Here is a 19,447-nt window from a genome sequence, read left to right on the forward strand (position 1 = left end):
GTGGTCTGTGAGTAGAGCTCCTGGGTACTCTGTTGCAATGGCATGGGGTGATGGCCTGCAAGCCCATGTCTCCAGCCACCGTGAACCAGCTCTTGTGGAAAGAGCGCATCTTCAATCCAGGGGACACTCTGCATATACTCACTCAACAAACTTATCAAGCGCCTCTTCATCATAAGACAGGAGATAAAATGCAGAAGCAAACAAAGCACGGGCCCTTCTGGGACTCACTTTCTCGTCGGGGAGACAGGCAGGACAAGTGAAGAAGTGGCAGGCATAGGGATAAGAGCTTTCAAGAAAGCTACAACCAGGGACGTCTGGGTGGCTCAGTCAGTTAAGTGTCTGGCTTTGGCTCAGGTCCTGATCCCAAGTTGCTGGGATGGAGTCCCACATTGGGCTTGCTCAGCAGGGAGCCTGCTTCTCCCTCTGCCTGCTGCTCTCCTTGCTTGTGCTCTGTCTCTCTGACAAATAAATAAATAAAATCTTAAGAAAGAAAGGAAGGAAGAAAGCTACAGCCAGAGAGGGGACGGTTGGGGAGGTCCTGGAAGGCCTCTCTGAGGAGGTGGTGTTTCAGTGGACACCTGAACGGAGTAAGGGAAGGAGCTTTGGTTACCTGGGGGGAACAGTATTCTAGACAGAGGAACAGCAAGCCAAAGGCCATGAGCGGGAGAGTACTTGGCCGGCTACAAAGCATGGGGAGGTCAGCATGCCCCAGCCAGTTAGTGAGTGAGGACAGGAGGCCACAGGGGGGCAGTGCCGGATAGCAGTGATGACCCCATGAATGAAGGAAGGAAGGAAGGGGGACTCAGGAGAAGGGAATCTAAATTCAGGCCCTGGGTCACTTACATGATCAGGAGCAAGTCACTCTAACCCTCTGACTCCCATCCCCCACATATAAGAGAAAGAAAATCATCATGGGAGCCCAGCTCATTGCAATGAGAATTATACTCCCAAAAGAGCCAGGGCTAGGGATTGAGAGGACACAGTCCAGAGTCGCAGTGCAGCTGTTTTCTAGCCAGGTGACCTTGGACAGATCATTTCACCTCTCTGAGCCTCAGTCTCCTCATCTGTAAATTGGGAATCATGGTACTGCCGGGCCAACTCAGAAGGTTGTAGTCTGTAGTCCAATGTCATGGCCCATGTGGGAATATTTTGTATGCCGCACCTGTCACACAAATAGAGGGGCTTGCTGAACACCTGTGAGTGGGTGAAACCTGACGTTCCCACCCTGAGGGCCTAGGTGGACCTCTCCCTTGGGCTCTTTCTGGGACAGCTCTTCCTCTCCCATTCTCACCCTCGGTGTTCTCTAGCTGTTGTTTTTTCTCCAGCTTCTGTGTCCTGTCCTGCAGAGAGTACCCTATTTGCCCTATAGAAAATGGGGTGCCCTGTCCTGAGGGGAAAAGGGAACCATCTTGCTCTCCTCCGTCGACACTGTGTCCTGAAAGATCTTTCAACATGGACACCAGACCCCATCTAACCCCTGCTTCCAAGACTTCCCTGGTTCCCCAGGCCCTCAAACACCTCAGCTCCATCTCAAGTCACATGGCCTCTTGCTAGTATCTGGCTACACAGAACCAGTTTTAATTTCTCTAGACAGTATAGATAATTTTCTTTGCCTGGAATGTCCTCTCCTGTGCCGCTGACTCTTACCCAAATGCCTGGAGAACTCCTATGCATCCTGCAAAACCCAGTAGAGCTGTCTCTTTGAAGTCACGCCTCCTAGAACCTCTGTTCTTTCCTTCACAGATGTCAGCCCTTCCTTCTGCTGTCCTCCTCTAGACCTTGTCCATGCTTCCCTCATTGTCCTTATGCCACGATGCCCTTTGACATGTCTATCCTGTCCCTGCTCCAGATCATGCACCATTTCGTGCATGGTGCAGGGCTTTCCTGCTGCCCCAGCACCTGTTACAGGACTTGGCACATAGTAGATGGTCAATAAAATTTATTGAGAGGAAATGAAATGCACCTAGGGAGGTGCATCCTGGGGGAGACAGTAGCTCTGCCCTGAAACTCAAAGCGATTTAGAGTGATCTCCACAAATTGTATAGGTGTGTGCTGGGTGGTCTTTTCCTCCCTGCTGTATGTGGCAGCTCCCAAGCGAGGGGAAGGCCAGTCATCTACATTCTGAATTTGGTGAATATTACAAATGATCACATTAGTGAGACAGGCACTGGTATTGACCTAGGTAAGAAAGGCTCTAAATTTAGTGCCCCAAACACAGAGGCTGGTGAATTTGTAGCCTCACAAATGATCCACGTTGAGTAGGCAGCTGAATTCGATTTGCATGTCAGAGGAGTGTTATCTGGTACCTGATGTAAGACTAATTTTATTATTAAATTACCAACACTGATTTACTGAGAAATACGGTACTGCCGGGAGCTATTTTTAACCTCCCGCCTCAGGCCCGCTCAGCAAACAAATCATCCTTTGAAGGACACTGCATTTGCAAAAGTGAATTAGGTGAATAAATATCCATCTATTCATGAAGTTTCTTTATTGAGAAATAAATAAATAACGGCCCTTGAATGCCTTCATTGTCCCCCTGGCAGGTTTCCACCAGGATGACAGGCACTGCTGAGTGCAGCCGGGAAGACCGGAGGGGCCTCGATGGGAGGTGCTGGTCTGGTGGGACAGTGGGTGGGAGAGGCACCGGTCTGGGGCCTGTGAGTCCTGTGAGGCTCAGGACCTCCCCACCCCCCAGGGGGCCACCCAGCAAAAGCAGTCCTGGGCCAGCGCCCCTCGCTAGTCAGGAAGGATGCGGGCTGGGGCTCTGAAACCAGCCGGTGATGGCTGTGCCACTTACTATCTCTGGCACCTTGGGCAAGTTACTTAGTCTTTCTGTGCCTCAGTTTTCTCATGTATAAATTGAGGATGATTCCTACCTCCTTATTGGGTGACTGAAGGGATTAAATGAAGTCACAGGTGCAAAGCACTTGGAAGAGTACCTGGGGCGTAGCAAGAGCCCAGGAAATTGCACTTATTGGTACAGTCATTGTCATTGTTGGGACAGGGAGGAAAGCAGAATCAGAAGCATCCCTCAAAAGGGAATCATATCCCAGCAATCACACTACTGGGTATTTACTCTAAAGATACAAACGTAGTGATCTGAAGGGGCATGTGTACCCCAGTGTTTATAGAATGTCCACAATAGACAAACTATGGAAAGAACCTAGATGTCCATCAACAGATGAATAGATCAAGAAGATGTGGTGTGTATATATATATATATATAATGAATACTATGCAGCCATCAAAAGAAATGAAATCTTGCCATTTGCAATGACGTGGATGGAACTAGAGGGTATTATGCTGAGTGAAATAAGTCAATCAGAGAAAGACAATTATCATATGATCTCCCTGATATGAGGAATTTGAGAGGCAGAGTGGGGGGTTGTGAGGGGTAGGGAAAGAAAAAAATGAAACAAGATGGGATCAGGAGGGAGACTCTGAATCTCAGGAAACAAATTGAGGGTTGCTGGGGGGTGGGGGGCCAGGGATAGGGTGGCTGGGTGATGGACATTGGGGAGGGTATGTGCTCTGGTTGAGTGCTGTGAAATGTGTAAGCCTGATGATTCACAGACCTGTACCCCTGAAGCAAATAATACATCATGTGTTAATCATAATTAATTAATTAAAGAGGGAGTCTTTTGATGTCTTAAAGGAGGCCTTGGAGTCAGATCTGGACTTCAGTTTCAGACTCCACCCCCACACAGCTGTGTCACTCTGGGTAAGCTGCTTGCCCTTTCTGTTCCTCGGATTCCAAATCCGTGAAAGAAGCATCGTCACGCCACCTCTGCAGGGGAAAAAAAAAAATGACATCAGAAACATGAAGCATGGTACGGCAGTGAGGAAGTGCTCAGTAAACAGGAAGTGCTCAGTAAGCAATGGGTGGTGAGTGACAGGAGGGTTCTTCATATTAAGATTAGTGCAGTCAATCACTCCATCCCCGAAATCTCAGGGCTCCACTTTCCCTCTTCTTGCCCGCCCCTTCCACAACCTGGTGCTCCTCTGGGATAAAACGAGAATGGAGAATCTGCCCTGAAAGAAAAAAGATAAGCTCCAGGTCTTGAACTGATGGCACCTTTATTTAAAATTTTCAGATTTTGTTTACCGCGGATTGCAATGATTTCAAGATTTTAAAATTCTATTAGAAGTATTTATCTTAATTGGAGGTTTCTCGGCGCTCGCTGATGTTTGTGCCTCATCCTGGTGCTGGGCCTGCGTAGAGGCAAGAAAGAGCCTCCGTGTGGGGGAGCAGAGGCTCCATCTGACTACAGTGCATGGGGAGAGGTGGGCTGCAAGGTACATGGCGGGGTCGCACCCCTCCAGCCCACCAGCTGTGGGACCTGGATGTCACCCTGTAAATGCAGGAAGACCTGGGAGGTTTACAAACAAGGGGCAGAGCATGCTTGACCGCCCTTCGATCACGCTCAGACTCCCTTTGCCCCATCTCCTGGAGTGCGAATAATGGAAAATTATTTAGGGAAACCCAGCCCCCAGCAACCTCCAGCAAACACTCATGAGCTGGGGTCCCCTCACACAGTGAAAGCAATTATTGGCTGTTTAAGGGCGGGGGCTAACATAGGGTCCCTAACTTGGCAGCCCCATTCCAGTGATAGAAAGGAGGCAGCTGAAAGCAGGTGGGGGGGATTTCGTTAGCCAGCTGCCCCAAAACATGCATGTTAGAGACAGGCTGTCATGTTCCTCGGTCCTGGAGCTCAGCTGTGAAAGTGCCTCCCCTCCTGGGCCCCAGACTCGGGTGCACCAGGCTAGGTGCTGGCCTTGCTTCTTTATTTCCTCAAGAAGCTCCCCTCTTCAATTAGCAGCTTAACAGCCAAAGACACAGCCCTAAGTTTCTCCTTCAGCAGCCAGACGTCCCAACACAGTCATGACCACAGTATAGGACTTGTGACATACTCCTCCAGAAATGGGGGGCTCATGCCAACTACGGTCATCACTTGCCACTCGGCAATGGCGGCCAGCTAAGCCAAGGGGACAGCCTGCAGCCATGGGCCAAGCAAGGGCTCCCAGGGCACGTGATGCAACCAAACTCCAGGCATGAGGCATGCCACACCCCAGGCGCTCACTGTCTTGCAGACTTGGTGGAAAACACCTTGGGTTTTGTCTCAGGAGAGGAGCCGAATCCTTGGCTACCTCACCAATTTGCAGAAGGCTGATCTTGCCTCACAATTTTAGCCTCACTGGTGGCTAACAGTTTATTCTCCGATGCCAGTTGCCTAGGAGTACACCCATCAGAGGTTGCCATGCTTCCCGCTAGGTGGGCTCACTGATGGATGAGCTGGGCAAAGGGCTCTACCCCCCATCTCTCTCAGTAAGGAGCCATTTCAAGGAAGTGAGAAAGGAGTGGATGGAGGCTTCTGGAAGCTCTGCCACTTGACTGGGAGTTCTTTCAGATAGAGATCATCTCACCGAGGCAGGGCCTGGCATACAAGTATGCACATGAATGATGGTTGCATGGATGGATGATGGACAGATAAGTGGGTAGATGGATGATGGGTGGTTGGTGAGTGGATAGGTGGATGGTTGACCTACTGGTTATACCCAGAAGGTTATGCGAGGGTTGGGATAAATGAAAAGGATCTGCTCTAAATAGCCTGAAACAGGGGTGGGAATCTGCCTTTTTACTCCCTCCTCCCTCATGACTACCACATCCAGACCTCTCCCGTTGAGCCAACCGAAGCTCTCAGAGTCCAACAGGACTGACTGGGCGGCCATACCTAGTACAACTACCTACCAGCTATGTGGCCTTGGAGCCATCATTCCTTTATCTTAACTTATCTTGTTTATCTTAACCTATCTTCAATACCATATCTTATCTTTTACTGGTCAATGCCAGGGTAATTACAGGGATAAAATGTGAAGGAGCTTTCCATAATCTCACCACTGGGTAAGAAACAACACAGACAAGAGCTGCTAGTGTGCTTTGGGGAATATCAAGTAAAATCCAAGCCTTAAATTGCTGTTGGGTCTCACCCAGGTATCTGCGACAGTGTTTCCGGGACATCCTGACCTCGGGTTGCTTAGACACCCCCAGCCCCTGCCCTGAGTTATCGATTCTCCCAACCTCTTCCATCCTGCAGTCCTCAGGCTCGGACCCAACCCTACCCTCCAGCCCATCCTTCAGTACAAACTCCAAACACACTTCCAAGACAGGCGGCCACAAAGTTGACTACGTGTGTTGGCGGCCAAGGGGAATGACCCAACAGCATACAAATCTTCCATGTTTCCAATGTGGGGTAGGAAGGGTCCCATAAATGGGTGTTCTGGACCAGATACAGCACCATTGCAATTGATGCTGTTGTCCACCCCCTCCCCATATACAAAAGCACCCACATACACACACACCCCATCCCACTCACAAGCGTCCTGGCCACAATAAACCTGCAATATTCTATCCTCCAACATAAATCACAACTACTTCAACACATACATTCCTTATGTGCAGCGCACACACACACACACACATGGGGACCCAAAGTCTCCATGAGACCCCTCCCAGTAGCTAGCCCCATTCCAATGTCTTTGCCCATGCTGGTGCCTCCCCACCAGAATAGTACCTCAAGCTCTTGCTAGCCCCCCTCCTCAATCCTGCCTTCCAAGAGATGGAAGACTCCAAGCCTCTTTGTTTCTCTCTCCCAGCCCCACGCTGGGCTCAGGGACTCCGTCTTCCTTGAGGTTTCCTCACAGCCCCAGGTGACAGGTTCCCTGCCCTGGGCCCCACTCTGGTTCCTCTTTTCCCCTGAGAGTTTCTGTAGGACTGGGTCAAGTCTCAGGACAGTTTGGACCCCAGGCCCACCAGTAGATCAATCAATAAATCTTTGAAGAATGAAAACCTAACCAGCAAACCTTTAGCATGAGTCTTTTCTGCTCAAACCCTCATAAGGATGATGACTATGATTTAGATGGCAAACCCCAACTCAGAGGTCACCACCTCCAGGAAGCTCTCCTGATCACTCCAGTCCCTCCCAGGTTCTCTCACTTCCAGATGGAAATCCCCTGTATCAGGGCAGCCATCTGAGAAGACCTTCCCCATGTGGGCACGGTCTCACCACACACCTCAGCATCTCGATGGGGCAGAGGAGGGGCTCTGTTGCTAGAGAGATCTGGGCTCAAACTCAGGCTCCATGACTCCTTAGCTACGAGTCTGTGTTATGGGTTAGTTAAGTTCTCGGGTCTTAGTACCCTCAGCTGTGAGATGAAAGGAATAACATCCATGTTGCAGGGCCACAGAGTTTTAAATGAGGCCAACACTAATCACTGGCACCTTCCAGAAGGTACTGGACAATGGAGGAAGTACAGTTGCTATTTTGTCATTGACAATCCTTATTCCTGTCACCACCCAGACTGAAAGAGGGTAGCCACCAGGCCCCCTGCCACAGTGCTGGGCACACAGTGGGTAGGGACTGGGCACATTTTGAATAGAATGGGTGGCAAACTGGTTTTCAAACTCTGGAGGCCAGCGGACGTCTCCTATCGGACATCTCCCATTGGACTCTATGCTCTCCCGCAGAGTCTGTGTCTCTGGGGCGTGCATCCTGGAGCTGGGGAAAGAAAGAAGAAATCAGCCTTCCAAAGGTCCATATGGATCTCCTGGAGGCAGGACAAGACTTGCAGGAGTCCAAGGCCTGGGCTGCACGCCCTCCATGTACCCTCTCGAATGGGCTGTGATGAGCCTCTCCCCAGCTCAGCCCTGGGAGCTTTAGCAGGGATTAGTGGGTATTCTTACTGGGCATGGCACGAGGCCCTGTGCCATTGGGCTGTGCCTGTCAATTTCACATCGGGCTGCGATAGAGCTGGACATCGATGGGAGTTTGCATATTCATGTAGCAGAGCCTTGAGATTTTTCATGGCTTCAGGCCCAATTATGCAGTGGCTTATTAGCCTGGGAGTCAACAAGGGAGCCCCAACAGGCTCTGTATAGGATAACTGCATACATAACCAACACACAGGGACAAGGCCAGGCACCGTTTACCACGTGGTGCCTTCTGTCTGGGAGGCCAAGCCATGAACCGTGGAAAAGGCCCCGGTTTGAATTCTGGCTTTGACATTATGACTGCTGAAAACGGCCTCTCACCTCCGCATCTGTGAAATGGGTGCAATTATCCTTACCTCACAGGCTCACTGAAAGGATTGCAGACGTGTTTGGGACAAGCCCTTGGCAGCCCCTAAGACACTGACGCGCTCATAGAAACCAGCTGTAGACACTGAAATCCTGCCCCTTCTCATTCCAAGCAGCCCAGGTTTGGTGCTTCCTGGAATGTGTCCACTCAGGACAGAAGAGAACAGTCCCTAACATGCCTACTATCCCCAGATCTCAAGCACTTAACTCTGTGCCTCATCCTATGTTATAACATCTCATTAACTCCTCCTGACCATCCATGCGGTAGGAGTACTGGCCGCATTTTACAGATGGGAAAAGTGAGGCTTAGCCAGTTAAATATCTGTCAAAGTCTAACAGAGCCAGTTTATGGGGAAGGTGAATTTGAATTCAAGTTCAAAGACTATTGTTGAGTTCCACTGAATAGCAGTAGCTTAGAAAAGTAGCCAGTGGTACAGGTAGAAAGTGACTTGAAGAAAAAAAAAATGTTTCAATGCTGATATAACTAACTTTTATGGAGCACTTCCCATTAACATAGTTGATGCCCATTAGCTCATTCATTCCCCCATTAGCCTTATGAAATCGGTGGCATTTTATGGAAGAGGAAACTGTAGCTCAGAGAAGTTATACACAAGCCTCAGATTACCAGTTGGCCAGTGTGAGAGACAGGCACTGGATTATAGATTATAGAGCCTTTGAATCAGATGCACCTGAGCTTAAAATCTGAGGCACCACCTTGCTGTGTGATCTTGAGCTAATCACCAACCCTCTCTTCGTGCCTCGGTTTCACGCATCTCACAGAGTTGTTGTGAACTTTTGAGCTGTTTCACTTGCTGAGCCTCACCTCCTTCCTTGTCTAGATTAATCAAGATAAGACAGAAAAAGGGCTCAGCTCAAAAAAAAAAAAAAGTTTAAAACCACTTTTTTTTTTTTTTCCCTGCAGACTGTATCCATGACCTGGTTGCTTTTAAAGGGTTGAGCTATTTTAATGTTCGCAGTTGCTGCCCACTGCTCAGGCTAGTTCCAGAGCACACGTCAGATGCCCAGTGTGGCCTGGCATCCCTCTGCCAGGGTCAGTCTCTTTGGCTGGCCGGAGTCCCTATGAATCAGAGGACAATGCTTCACCCGCCCTGCCTTCTTCCCTTACCCAGGAACAGGAACAGAGGAGAGGCCGCAGCACCCAGCCCTGGACACAGGAACTGCAAGGGAGGAAGGCAAAAGAGAAGGGGGCCAGTCTCCAAACCTCAGGCCTGGGGACCTGGGTACACAGCTGAGCAACCAAATGAGTGCCAAGTCCCTGAAAGCTTCTCACTCATAAAACCGCACTCGCGAAACTGCAAAAAAGCTGCATCTACCTAAAGTAAGAGATGTCATTTACGAATTCCCCCAAAGGCCCATGTGGGCCAGCAGATGCAAACCATTAAAAATGTCGCAACTCGGGGTGCCTGGGTGGCTCAGTGGATTAAAGCCTCTGCCTTTGGGTTCGAGCCCCGCATCGGGCTCTCTGCTCAGCAGGGAGCCTACTTTCTCCTCTCTCTCTGCCTGCCTCTCTGCCTACTTGTGATCTCCGTCGGTCAAATAAATAAATTAAAAAAAAATCTTTAAAAAAAAATTGCAGCTCTGCCAATCGGCTGCCCAGAAGTCAAAATCAAGGGTGATATTCTCTCTAGGAAATCCTCTAGCACGGTCGGAGCCCCTGGAGTCCAGTAATGCTGCCTCCACCAACCTTCTCCCTCCCTCCCCTATGTCGAGCAAGGTCCAAAGCTGGAAGCAACACAGGTGGCAGCCAAGGACTGTCTTATCTGGAGACCAGAATGCCCGGAGCCAGGCGTCTCCCCGCTGCCCCGGCTCACACACATAGCCTGGAGCATCCTTCCTTCCCCCTGTGCCAGCAGGAGCCAACCAGGGAGGGCTAGAATTCACCTCTTCCCTCCATTCACGCAGTCCCAGGTAGAGGGGTGGGGGGCTGCTAGATGGAGATCATAGGTTAGGAGGTAACCAGCGGAAACAGGAGGGGAAGCGCTTGAGTTATCTACAAACTGGATACAGACCTCGTTTCTATGCTTCAAACATGAGGCGGGATTTTCCCACAAGAGGGTAGAACCTGGAAGAGCAATCGGTTAGCAGAGGCTGTTCCCCGCCGCCCCCGCCAGAGCAGGAATACCAGAAAGGGCTGATAGGTCAAAGGGAGGCAGATCTGTTATTAGTAACCTGAGTTCATTGTCTGCGGAACAATGGCACGTACCTTGGTCAAAGGAGACAAGACAACAGGCTGCACCCCCCCACCCCACCGAGGGCGGCTCTGGAGTGATGGTTCAGGGAAAGAGCAGGTGCAGAATGGTGTCTGAAGTTTTATAGTCTTTATGAACAAAACCACACATACATGCATTTGCAAAGTCGGGAAGGATACAAATCGAGCTGTTAGCAGAAATTACCTCTGGGGAAGGAGATGGCCGCAGGAGAGGGGCAGTTTTGACTTTCCATCTCCTATTTCTCTATGCTGTTTACATTCTTTGCAAGCGTGTCTTACATCAACAATTTTTCAAATGGGGTTTTTCACTGGGAGAAAATAGAAGAATCCTGACAGAAAAGCGCCCACTGAGGGACCCCACTGGAAGAGAGGCTGCTGCACATGCAGCCCCAGAAGGCTAACAGACATCCTGGAGGTTCTGGGGAGGGACCTTAAAGCAGTCCAAATGCCACAGTGTGTGGCAGTGGTCATAAATTCATGTCAACTGGAAGGTCCTGCTGATTTCCAGAGGTGTAACCATGGCCTTGAATGTTGCAGTCAGTGTTCCTTTGCACAGTCTGTCCCATTCATCCAAACCTACAAACCCAGGGCCGGTGCATGGAGGCAGATGGGGACCAATCGGTCAAGAGCAGTATTCAGCTTGCTGGGAAATCTCCTTGATTCCACTATAGAGTCAGACATGCCAGTGGAAGTCTTTTCAAAATCTACACTCTCAGGATCCCCCAGGGTCCCCCCATCTACCCATCCAGCTGGCCAGCCAGCCATCTTGCAAATTTTTATTGAGCACCTACTGTGTAACAAGCACCATTTTTTTTTAAGATTTTATTTGTGTATTTGACAAAGAGAGATCACAAGTAGGCAGAGAGGCAGGCAGAGAGAAGGGGAAGCAGACTCCCCACTGAGCAGAGAGCTCAATGCGGGGCTTGATCCCAGGACTCTGAGATCATGACCTGAGCCGAAGGCAGAGGCTTAACCCACTGAGTCACCCAGGCACCCCTCAAGCACCATTCTAAGCACTGGGGAGAGGTGGGAGGCTCAGTGTCGATCCACACAGATGATGGTTTTATCCTTGCAAAGCCTACAGTCCATGGGAAAGGCAGAAAACCAAACTGTAAAGTGATGACAGCAGCATGGCCAGCACCATGGTGGGGAAGGTCCTGGTTCTCTGAACTGTCAGGAAAGGGGAGTAGAGGAAGCCCTCCGGCACAGGGTGAGGCCGGGGTCTTGTGGAAGTGACTGGCCAACCGAGCGCTGAAGGAGCGGTGGAAGCCAATTGCAGCTTGAGTGGTGTAGGGAACGGTGAGAAGGGAGAGAATGAGAAATTTTGGATACAAGCTGATGGCAATATCGGGAGGAAAGCAGACATGTAGGGAGCCTCCCCGGAAATGCTCTGACACGGCATCCCTCTCGGAGCGTTTGATGGGAAAGCTTGTTTGTATCAATACGCCCGGACCGCGGTTTGTCTGTAAGATCTCACCTCCCTGCCTGTCCAAAGAGTTTGAGCTCTGGGGTCAAAAGAGTTTGAGCTCTGGGGTCAGACAGAACATAGTGGCATTCCTGGCCTTACCCTTGGGGAGTCTCAAAAAAAAACCCCGAAAACCTCTGTGAGCCTCAGTTTCCCCTGCAAAGTGGGGCTAATGGCCATCCTTACTTCACAGGGGTGTTGTGAGGAAACAACCAAACCCTAGCACCAGTCCCCGGCACATCAAAGGTATTCCTAAAGGAGAACTGTCGTTCTGCCTGGATGGCTATGATGTGGTGAGTATCAAAGCTCCATGACAGGCACATGAGAGCTCCTTGGACTATTCTGTTTTCTTCTGAATATTTTTGAAATTATTATGGTAAAACATATTTTTAAAAACTAGTGCTCGTGTTATTTCTGTGATTGCTGCTCTGATCCATGCACCTCTGGGGAGTTTTCCCATTCACCGAAAGGAATCAGAATATGACAGTTACAAGAGACAAGAACCTCCCTCCAAAATTCCTCACGTTCACCTGCCAAGTTCATCATCCCCAATATTCAGAGGGGCATGAGCGAGAGCCTGCACCCTGGGCCCATCCTGACCCCATGGCTTGGTTCCAATGCCAACATCAGAGTTTCCAAATCAGGGGTAAAAAGGAAATATTGAAACTCGAGTTTTATTTATTTTTCATCTAAAAAAAAAAAGAGAGAGAAATATCAAGCATTCCTAATACTTAAAGTAGGGATTGAAGGTATGCATGCAAAGAATTAAAGTGTGCAGCCTTACCTGTGACACATAAAAGAACATATTTTCTTGCCTAAGATTCTGGAAAAATGGCAACTCGAAGGGAAACACATGGATTAACCCTTGTTTCTTTCCATTCCAGTGAGAGGAGACCTTTCCCCGAAACTTGGTTAGCCAGCTGGAAGAAAGTTACTGACTTGAATATGGAGATCCTTCGATGAATATGAATACAAAAAATTAGAAATTTTTTTAAAGTATGGATTGACAGTAGTATACGTAAATTATTCACAAGTCAAACACATAGATTGGGTGTGAGTGCTCAAAAAATGTTTGTCCAATGGGACTGCATGATCAGTGAAGTCTGGAGGAACTGGCCTCTGTAATATGGCCCTTCTACACTCACATCAGAGCCCCACACAGAGGGGGACCTGGATGCTTTGTCTCACGTGTCCAAGAGCACCGTCTGCTCACACAGATGGGAGGAAAATGTAGCGAAAGGCATAACTTCTATCCGAATTTCCAGGCCCGGATGTGTATCTCATGCACTCAGGCAGTCCTGAAAATAATTAGCCACATAGATGTAAATTCTGGGAATAAAGAAAGTGGCCTCTTGCCAATCAGGGACAGTCGTGCTCACTACACCTGTAAGGTGCCGCCCTTCTCCACCACCAACAGGGAGAAGGGAGAGCCATTATAAGATAAGGTGGTCAGGAGACCCTAAGGAGAAGGGGTGTGGTAGGTTGCTGATGGAGACAGGTCTAAATGGAGCATTTGGAGTTGGTGACCAAAGGGTCCTATGGGGCCATCAACATGGTCCCCAAGGCCAGCACGTTCAGCCTATCCTCAAGAGTGGAACCCTCCATCTGGGGTGCTCTCTGGACCCCTTGGGCCAAAGAAGCAAGACTGGCTCTTCTTGCCTGACCTTTTGAAGGGTGCTGAGACTCCCTCCATCAGAGGATATAAGAAAGGGTAGGAAGTTTTCCCACCCATTTGATCTCTTCTCAAAGGCCTGTGAACTCTGGGAGGTGGATATGCTTGCTCTGGGCAGCTGGGCAGAGGCTCGGCCTGGAGGTCAAGTCCTGGTTTGGTCTTTTAGCTTTGTGAACTTGGGCAAGTCACTGGACCTCTTGGAGCTCTAATTTCCCCACCTCCCAGATGAACAGAGTAAGAACTTTCCTACTTCCTGGGAGATGCCAGTAAGATAATACCATCCTTAGAACGCAGTTAGAAAATGGACCCAAAAGCAATTAGGAAATTAAGACAATACTTTCTAAGTACAATAGGTAATGATACTCAACTAGAGACAAGAGTGTAAGGGTCTGGGACAAAAGGTTTCTTACATTCCACAAGCACCCCAAGATGGATAGCACATCAAGTTAGCAGTGGGGGGAGGCCTGGTGTCCCCATCCCTCCTTGCCTCCATCTCAGGGCACCCTCCAGAGATCATGGGATCGTGGACTTGAAGGAGTCTGGAGGGGCCTGCCGGGGACACAGAGAGCATGCAGACACAGAGAGAGGTTGTCCTGGGCCGGTGAGCTCCTGCCTCCAGCCTACCACCTTATCAATCTATCATCCTCTTAGCAGCTGACACTTCTGGCAGCTCCCCCAGGCAGCCCAGTTGAATTAGAATTGCAAGGAGCCCAGTTGCATCAGGGAATACCGATGGAGGAATCACAGATTCAAATTTGTCTAAGTGTCGTGAACAGCCAGACCTGGGCAAAGCATTTCTACTGCCCTGCCACCAAAGGGGAGCGGTGGGGGTTTTATTAGAAGTACAAATTGCTTCTTAATGCAGAGGATAAAGCTGGGCTCGGGCGCCTCCTTAGAAATTCCTCCCGTTCCCAGGAAAGCCACCGCTGCATGTCAATTTTAATTTTTGAAATTTAAACCGAGGGCTTTGTGTCTAAGCTCCATCTCATCGGAGGAAGGGGAGGAATAAGTCAAAAAGGATTAGGGGCCCACTGGGGATTGCAGATCCATAGCAATTAGACTTCATTTGGGTCTCAGACATTTGGTTTTAATCGCATTTCTGGATGATACAATCGACAAAGCATCAGAAATTGATACGTATGCAACAGGAGATGGGCCCCAATTCTGCCTTCCCCAGTTCCAGGGCTCAGCTGGGTTTGGGCTCCAAAATCAAGGGGGTTACGCTGGGGCAGAGGTGGGGAACTGGGTTCCCTTTGGGTCTGAAACTGGAGAGGTGGTGGGGTGTGTATGTGTGTGCACATGTGTCACTTGGATAAGTGATGACAGCCATAACATTATATCTGCATGATGGCTGCTTGTGCGTATTTACAGCTTTACCCAGGTCCACGCGCTCTGGGCTCGCCTCTGTGCACACATTCACATTTCCCTTCAAACAACCACTCAAAACGAGCTCAGTAAGCACTAACAGGTTGCTAGCTGGTTATTTTGTAGATAACTTACTGTTGATCCGAACTCCGTGATTTAAAAACGAAACAAACGAGTAAAAAGAAAAAAAAAAATCAAAGCCACATGGGGTGTTTTCCTAACTCCTGAGTGTGGAATGGCGAAGGGAAGTAAAGAGGGGAGACCCAAAAAGCACTTACATTCAGAACTCGTACCACCATGCAAATGGAAGGGAACGCCCTAGAAAAGGGCTGTCCCTCCCGCATAGTGCCTATCTCAACACGGGGTTCCGGGTGAATTTGGGGAACTGAGGGCTCACAGAATTATCTCCATTTACCAGCTCTTCTGACATGTGGATCTAGCTGGTTTGCGAGCAAACGGACCTGTGCTGAGTGTACTATGTGCCTGAGTGGGTGTATGTCTGCGGAGGACTTCTGCATTTCCTTTTAGGAGTTAAACATCTCAGAGACCACCTGCTGGAGAGTGATTCATTCATCCCTCCTATTTGCAGAAGAGCATGCCTCCTCTTCCCCTCCCTTCCCTTTGACCTTCTCCTACAAGGCTATCCTATCCAGGGGCCTCTAACTTTCCCCCACCTTCCTCTGGGCTGTTCAGGTTCTGGGGGTCCTGTAGCCCAGGGGAGGGAGGCTGCCATCTCCCCATGTCTCTTCGCCCACCCCAGATGGCAGGGTCTGGGTGGCTAGCAAGCAGGGTGTAGGTGAGGCTACTCAGGGCCCAGTTAAGGTCTTTATGCCAAGGAGGACGTCTGGAGTCGCTGCCCCCATTCCCCCCCACCGCCCAGTCCTGGGGCCACGCTAAGAGAGAGTCGGAGACCATAGTCTAAAAACATAATTTAATGCATCAAGGTGGGTCTGACTCAGGAATGCAGTGGAGAGGATAATTTTCCATTTGTTGGGATTCTGCTGTGGGTGGTTTCTGGCTGATGGACAGGGAAATTTGCACAGGTATTTTGGGTCACAAAGAAGGATGCCCCAAGGACTCCTGCTCACTTTGGCCTCATGACCAGGGCTGGGAGCCCTCCCTCTCAGGGCACTCTGAGGAGGAGGAGGGGGACTGGAAGGGCAGGCCTCCCGCCAGGCCTGTCCTGTCCAATCAGGTTTGTGAAGTCTGAATTGAGTTGCCTCCACCTTGGGGTCGGGGTCAACTCACCTCACCACTCGGGCATCCCCTTCAACCTCCCCAGGTAGGGGACAGGGACCAGGAGGACAGCCCAGAGTGGAGCCAGGTGAGTCGCAGACACACTAAGGTCAGAGCGGGTCAGGGAGGACAGCAGGGATGCGTCTTTTCCGTTGATGTCAGGAAGTGTCATGAAGCAGAGTGGTCCTCTCCATCCAGGGAGCAGTTCTTGGCCACGGGTGCAGGGCGGCCTGAAGCCACTCTGCCCGTGCTCCCAGCGCGGCTAATCCGGGTACAGAAGAAAGCCCGAGAATGTGCTGTATTTGTTGTTGTTGCCTCCGTGCGCCTTCCCACCGTCCAGCTTCACGTACACCTCGTCCCCTGAATCGAGGTGCAGCACCACGCTGTTACTGGCATAGTCGTAGTTCTGGTCGGCGTCCTGAGCGATGGCACTGGCCCGGACCTGGGGGCGAGTCGCCAGAGCAGGTGGGTCCGGGCACCCCCGCCTGGGCCTTGCCCAACCCCCACATGGTGACCCTCAAACCCCGCAGGCCTTCTGCCCGCGCGCGGCTCCAGGGTCCACACTCCCACCCAGGCTCGCTCGCGCTCTCTCTCTCTCTCTCCTCTCTACTCTCTACTCTCTCTCCAACTTGGCCAGCTCCTTTCCGGTCCCCTCCTCTCCGCAGCCGGCAAGTCAAGTCCCGGAAGGAAGGGGAGGGGGGCTTCATAAGCCCTGACCCAGCGGGGAAGGGAGAGAACTAGGGGGACCAGGGCCGCGAAGAAAGAAGACCGGAGGGCAAAGGGGCGACGGGGGCGCAAAGGGAGAGGTAAAGAAGGATGAGGTTTCCAAGGAGTCCGCGGGGCTGCTGGCGGGTGCGCTAGTAGCTGGAAAGTGCAGGTAGCGGGGTCTCTGGGCGCTTGGGGCACAGCCCGCCGCGCTACACTCGGACAAACGCAACTGGGGCGCACCGGGAAGCTGGATGCTGCGGCGCGCTCCCTCCCGGAGCTCGCCGGGCGCTCGCGAGTGGGGAGAAAGGAGTCTGGTCTCCCAGGCTGTCTGGGGCGCGGGATGGGAAGGAGAGTCTGCGAGGATTTGCGGGGGCCGGCGGCGGTGAAGGGGGACTGACCTGCCCGTTCTTGCAGAGGTCCGCCCACATGCTGGTGCCGTCGCCGCCGCGCATGAGAATGTGGTAGGTGAAGAAGTAGATGCCGCGCACCTGGCAGCTGAACTTGCCGGTAGTGGGGTCGTAGTGATTGCCGAGATTGGTGACCACGTCGTCGAACTTGAGCACCTCGTAGCCTTCGTGGGGGCTCTTAAGACCCACATAGAAGGCGATCTTCGGACCGCTGAATGCGGCGCTCAGCGCGCCGGTCACTTCGCCTTCGGAGTCGCCGCCGCCCCCAGTTCCGCCACCTACCACCCCGACACCGCCAGTCGCGCCCGCCGTCAGCTGCAGGCCGGGCAGCCCGGGTCGCCCCGAATCACCTTTCTCCCCTGGGGGACCCCTGGGTCCAGGCGGGCCCGGCTCTCCAGGGGGCCCCCGCGGCCCCGGCTTGCCGGGTCGCCCCGGGTCGCCCTTGGGTCCCTGGATGAAAGGGGGTGGAGGGTTGGCGCTCAGGTCCTGCATGATTTCCAGCGCGGCAGTGCTGGGTCCGGGCGGCGGCGCCTTGGCGCCGGCGGGCCCCCCGCCGGGTGCGGCGCCGTACGGGTCGCAGATCATGCGGCAGGTGCCCATCATCTCGTAGTGCGCCGCGCCGGGGGGCGCCGCCTGCAGCAGCAACGGCACGGCGATGAGCAGCCCAAGCGCCATGGCCAGGAGCACGCCGACGGCCGCCAGGCAGGCGCGCCGCCGCCGCTGCCACAACCGGGAGGCGACCGCCACCAGCTCCTCCTTGCCGCCCGGGGAGGTAATGGTGGGGCGGCGCGGGCGGCCCCGCTCCCCGCGCTCGGGGGCCGACTCCGCGGATCCCGGCCGCGTCCCCGACGTGGCGACCCCCTGCTCCGGAAGCCCGACCACTTCTAGCGAGAGGCGCCTCGGCCCAGGTGCCGGTGCCCACCACGCCGGGGCTGCTCCGGGAAGCCGCGGAGCCCGGCGCGCATGGCAGGGGGCGCCCAGCCTGAGCCCGGCGCCCCAGGGGTCCGGGCGGCAGCCGCTGGCGAGCGCCGGGTGCTGCTGCTGCGTCCTGCGCGGGCTCAGCGGGGCTCGGCGGGGCTCGGCGGGGCTCGGCTGGGCTCCGCGCGCAATGAGGGCGCCCCGGCTCCGCGGCGCGCTCTGCTCTGCTCTCCCGCTGCTTGCTGGCTCCCGCGCGGAGGGGGGACCCAGCTACCCTGACGTAAGGAGTCCGGGGCTGAGCGGCGGAGGCGGCGAGGCAGAGCGCGCTGCCATCACTCGGGAGACGGCGCCCTCATGTCATCAGCCTTCGGTCCTCCTCCTATCCCGCGGCGTCCTCGGCAGAGGCGGCAAAGGCGCGGTTCCTCCTCGGCTCCCAGGAGCCACAAGTGGGCGCAGCGGGCGCATCCCCGGCCTCCGCGCCACTGGCGGCCACCCTCGCGCGCCTCCCACCCACCACACACACACGCCCACGCGCGCACTCACGCGTGGACTGGCACCGCCGCCAGGTCTCGAAGGTTCCCGGAATCCCAGTGCGGGCCAGGTCCTTGGCGGGGGACCGTGGGGGTGGGGGGAGGACCTAATCCATCCCCCTTGCCTGCAAGCGGGACCAGACTTCAACCCACCAGGTCCAGGAGAAGCTCAGTCCTTTGAGTCCCTGGAACGAAGGACTCTGAAAGCCCTCCTGATTTACTTCCGAATGAAATAAATCTTGCTTCTGGAAGGTGTTTCGCACACCTAGCCCGAGAACGTCAAGCTGTTAAATGAGCTCCAGAAGACCACCCCACCGTTTCTTTCATTCTTTGAAAATCCCAAAGCCATGATAGAAGAGTTTATTAGCCTCGGCCCCTTTCTTCCACCAAATCATTGGCTCTTATCATCTGTATAAAGATCATTTAAATGCAAATCCTTGACACCCAGCACTTGGTGGTAACCTTGGGACCCCCAGCTCCCACTCCCCGCCCACCACTACCAGGCAGATCCAGTTTTCTTTGAACATGCCTGGCTCCCTCCTACTGAGGTGGGTTTAGTTAAGTATTTAAAGAAAAAATAGGGCCTTCTGGGTGGCTCGGTGTGCTAAGCCTTTGCCTTCAGCTCAGGTCATGGTCTCAGGGTCGTGGGATGGAGCCCCTCCAACCCCCCCAACCCCCCCTCTGCTCAGCGGGGAGCCTGCTTCCCCCTCCCTCTCTGCCTGCCTTTCTGCCTACTTGTGATCTCTCTCGCTCTGTCAAATAAATAAATAAATAAAATC

The 19,447-nt window shown here is 52.7% G+C and overlaps 1 protein-coding gene across 1 annotated transcript; it reads right to left on the minus strand.

The window, feature by feature from the left end:
• Window positions 1–15,968: 15,968 nt before the first annotated feature.
• Window positions 15,969–17,987, minus strand: C1QL2 (complement C1q like 2). Its single transcript, XM_032840905.1, has 2 exons — window positions 17,212–17,987; window positions 15,969–16,547 (listed from the first exon to the last, which is right to left on the minus strand). The coding sequence occupies exons 1-2, from the start codon at window positions 17,893–17,895 to the stop codon at window positions 16,368–16,370; spliced, it is 864 nt and encodes a 287-aa protein (XP_032696796.1). The 5' UTR covers window positions 17,896–17,987; the 3' UTR covers window positions 15,969–16,367.
• Between the last annotated feature and the right edge of the window lie 1,460 nt (window positions 17,988–19,447).

This window comes from Lontra canadensis, unplaced genomic scaffold (assembly GCF_010015895.1).
Source record: "Lontra canadensis isolate GAN:19392208 unplaced genomic scaffold, GSC_riverotter_1.0 scaffold117, whole genome shotgun sequence".
Taxonomy (NCBI): domain Eukaryota; kingdom Metazoa; phylum Chordata; class Mammalia; order Carnivora; family Mustelidae; genus Lontra; species Lontra canadensis.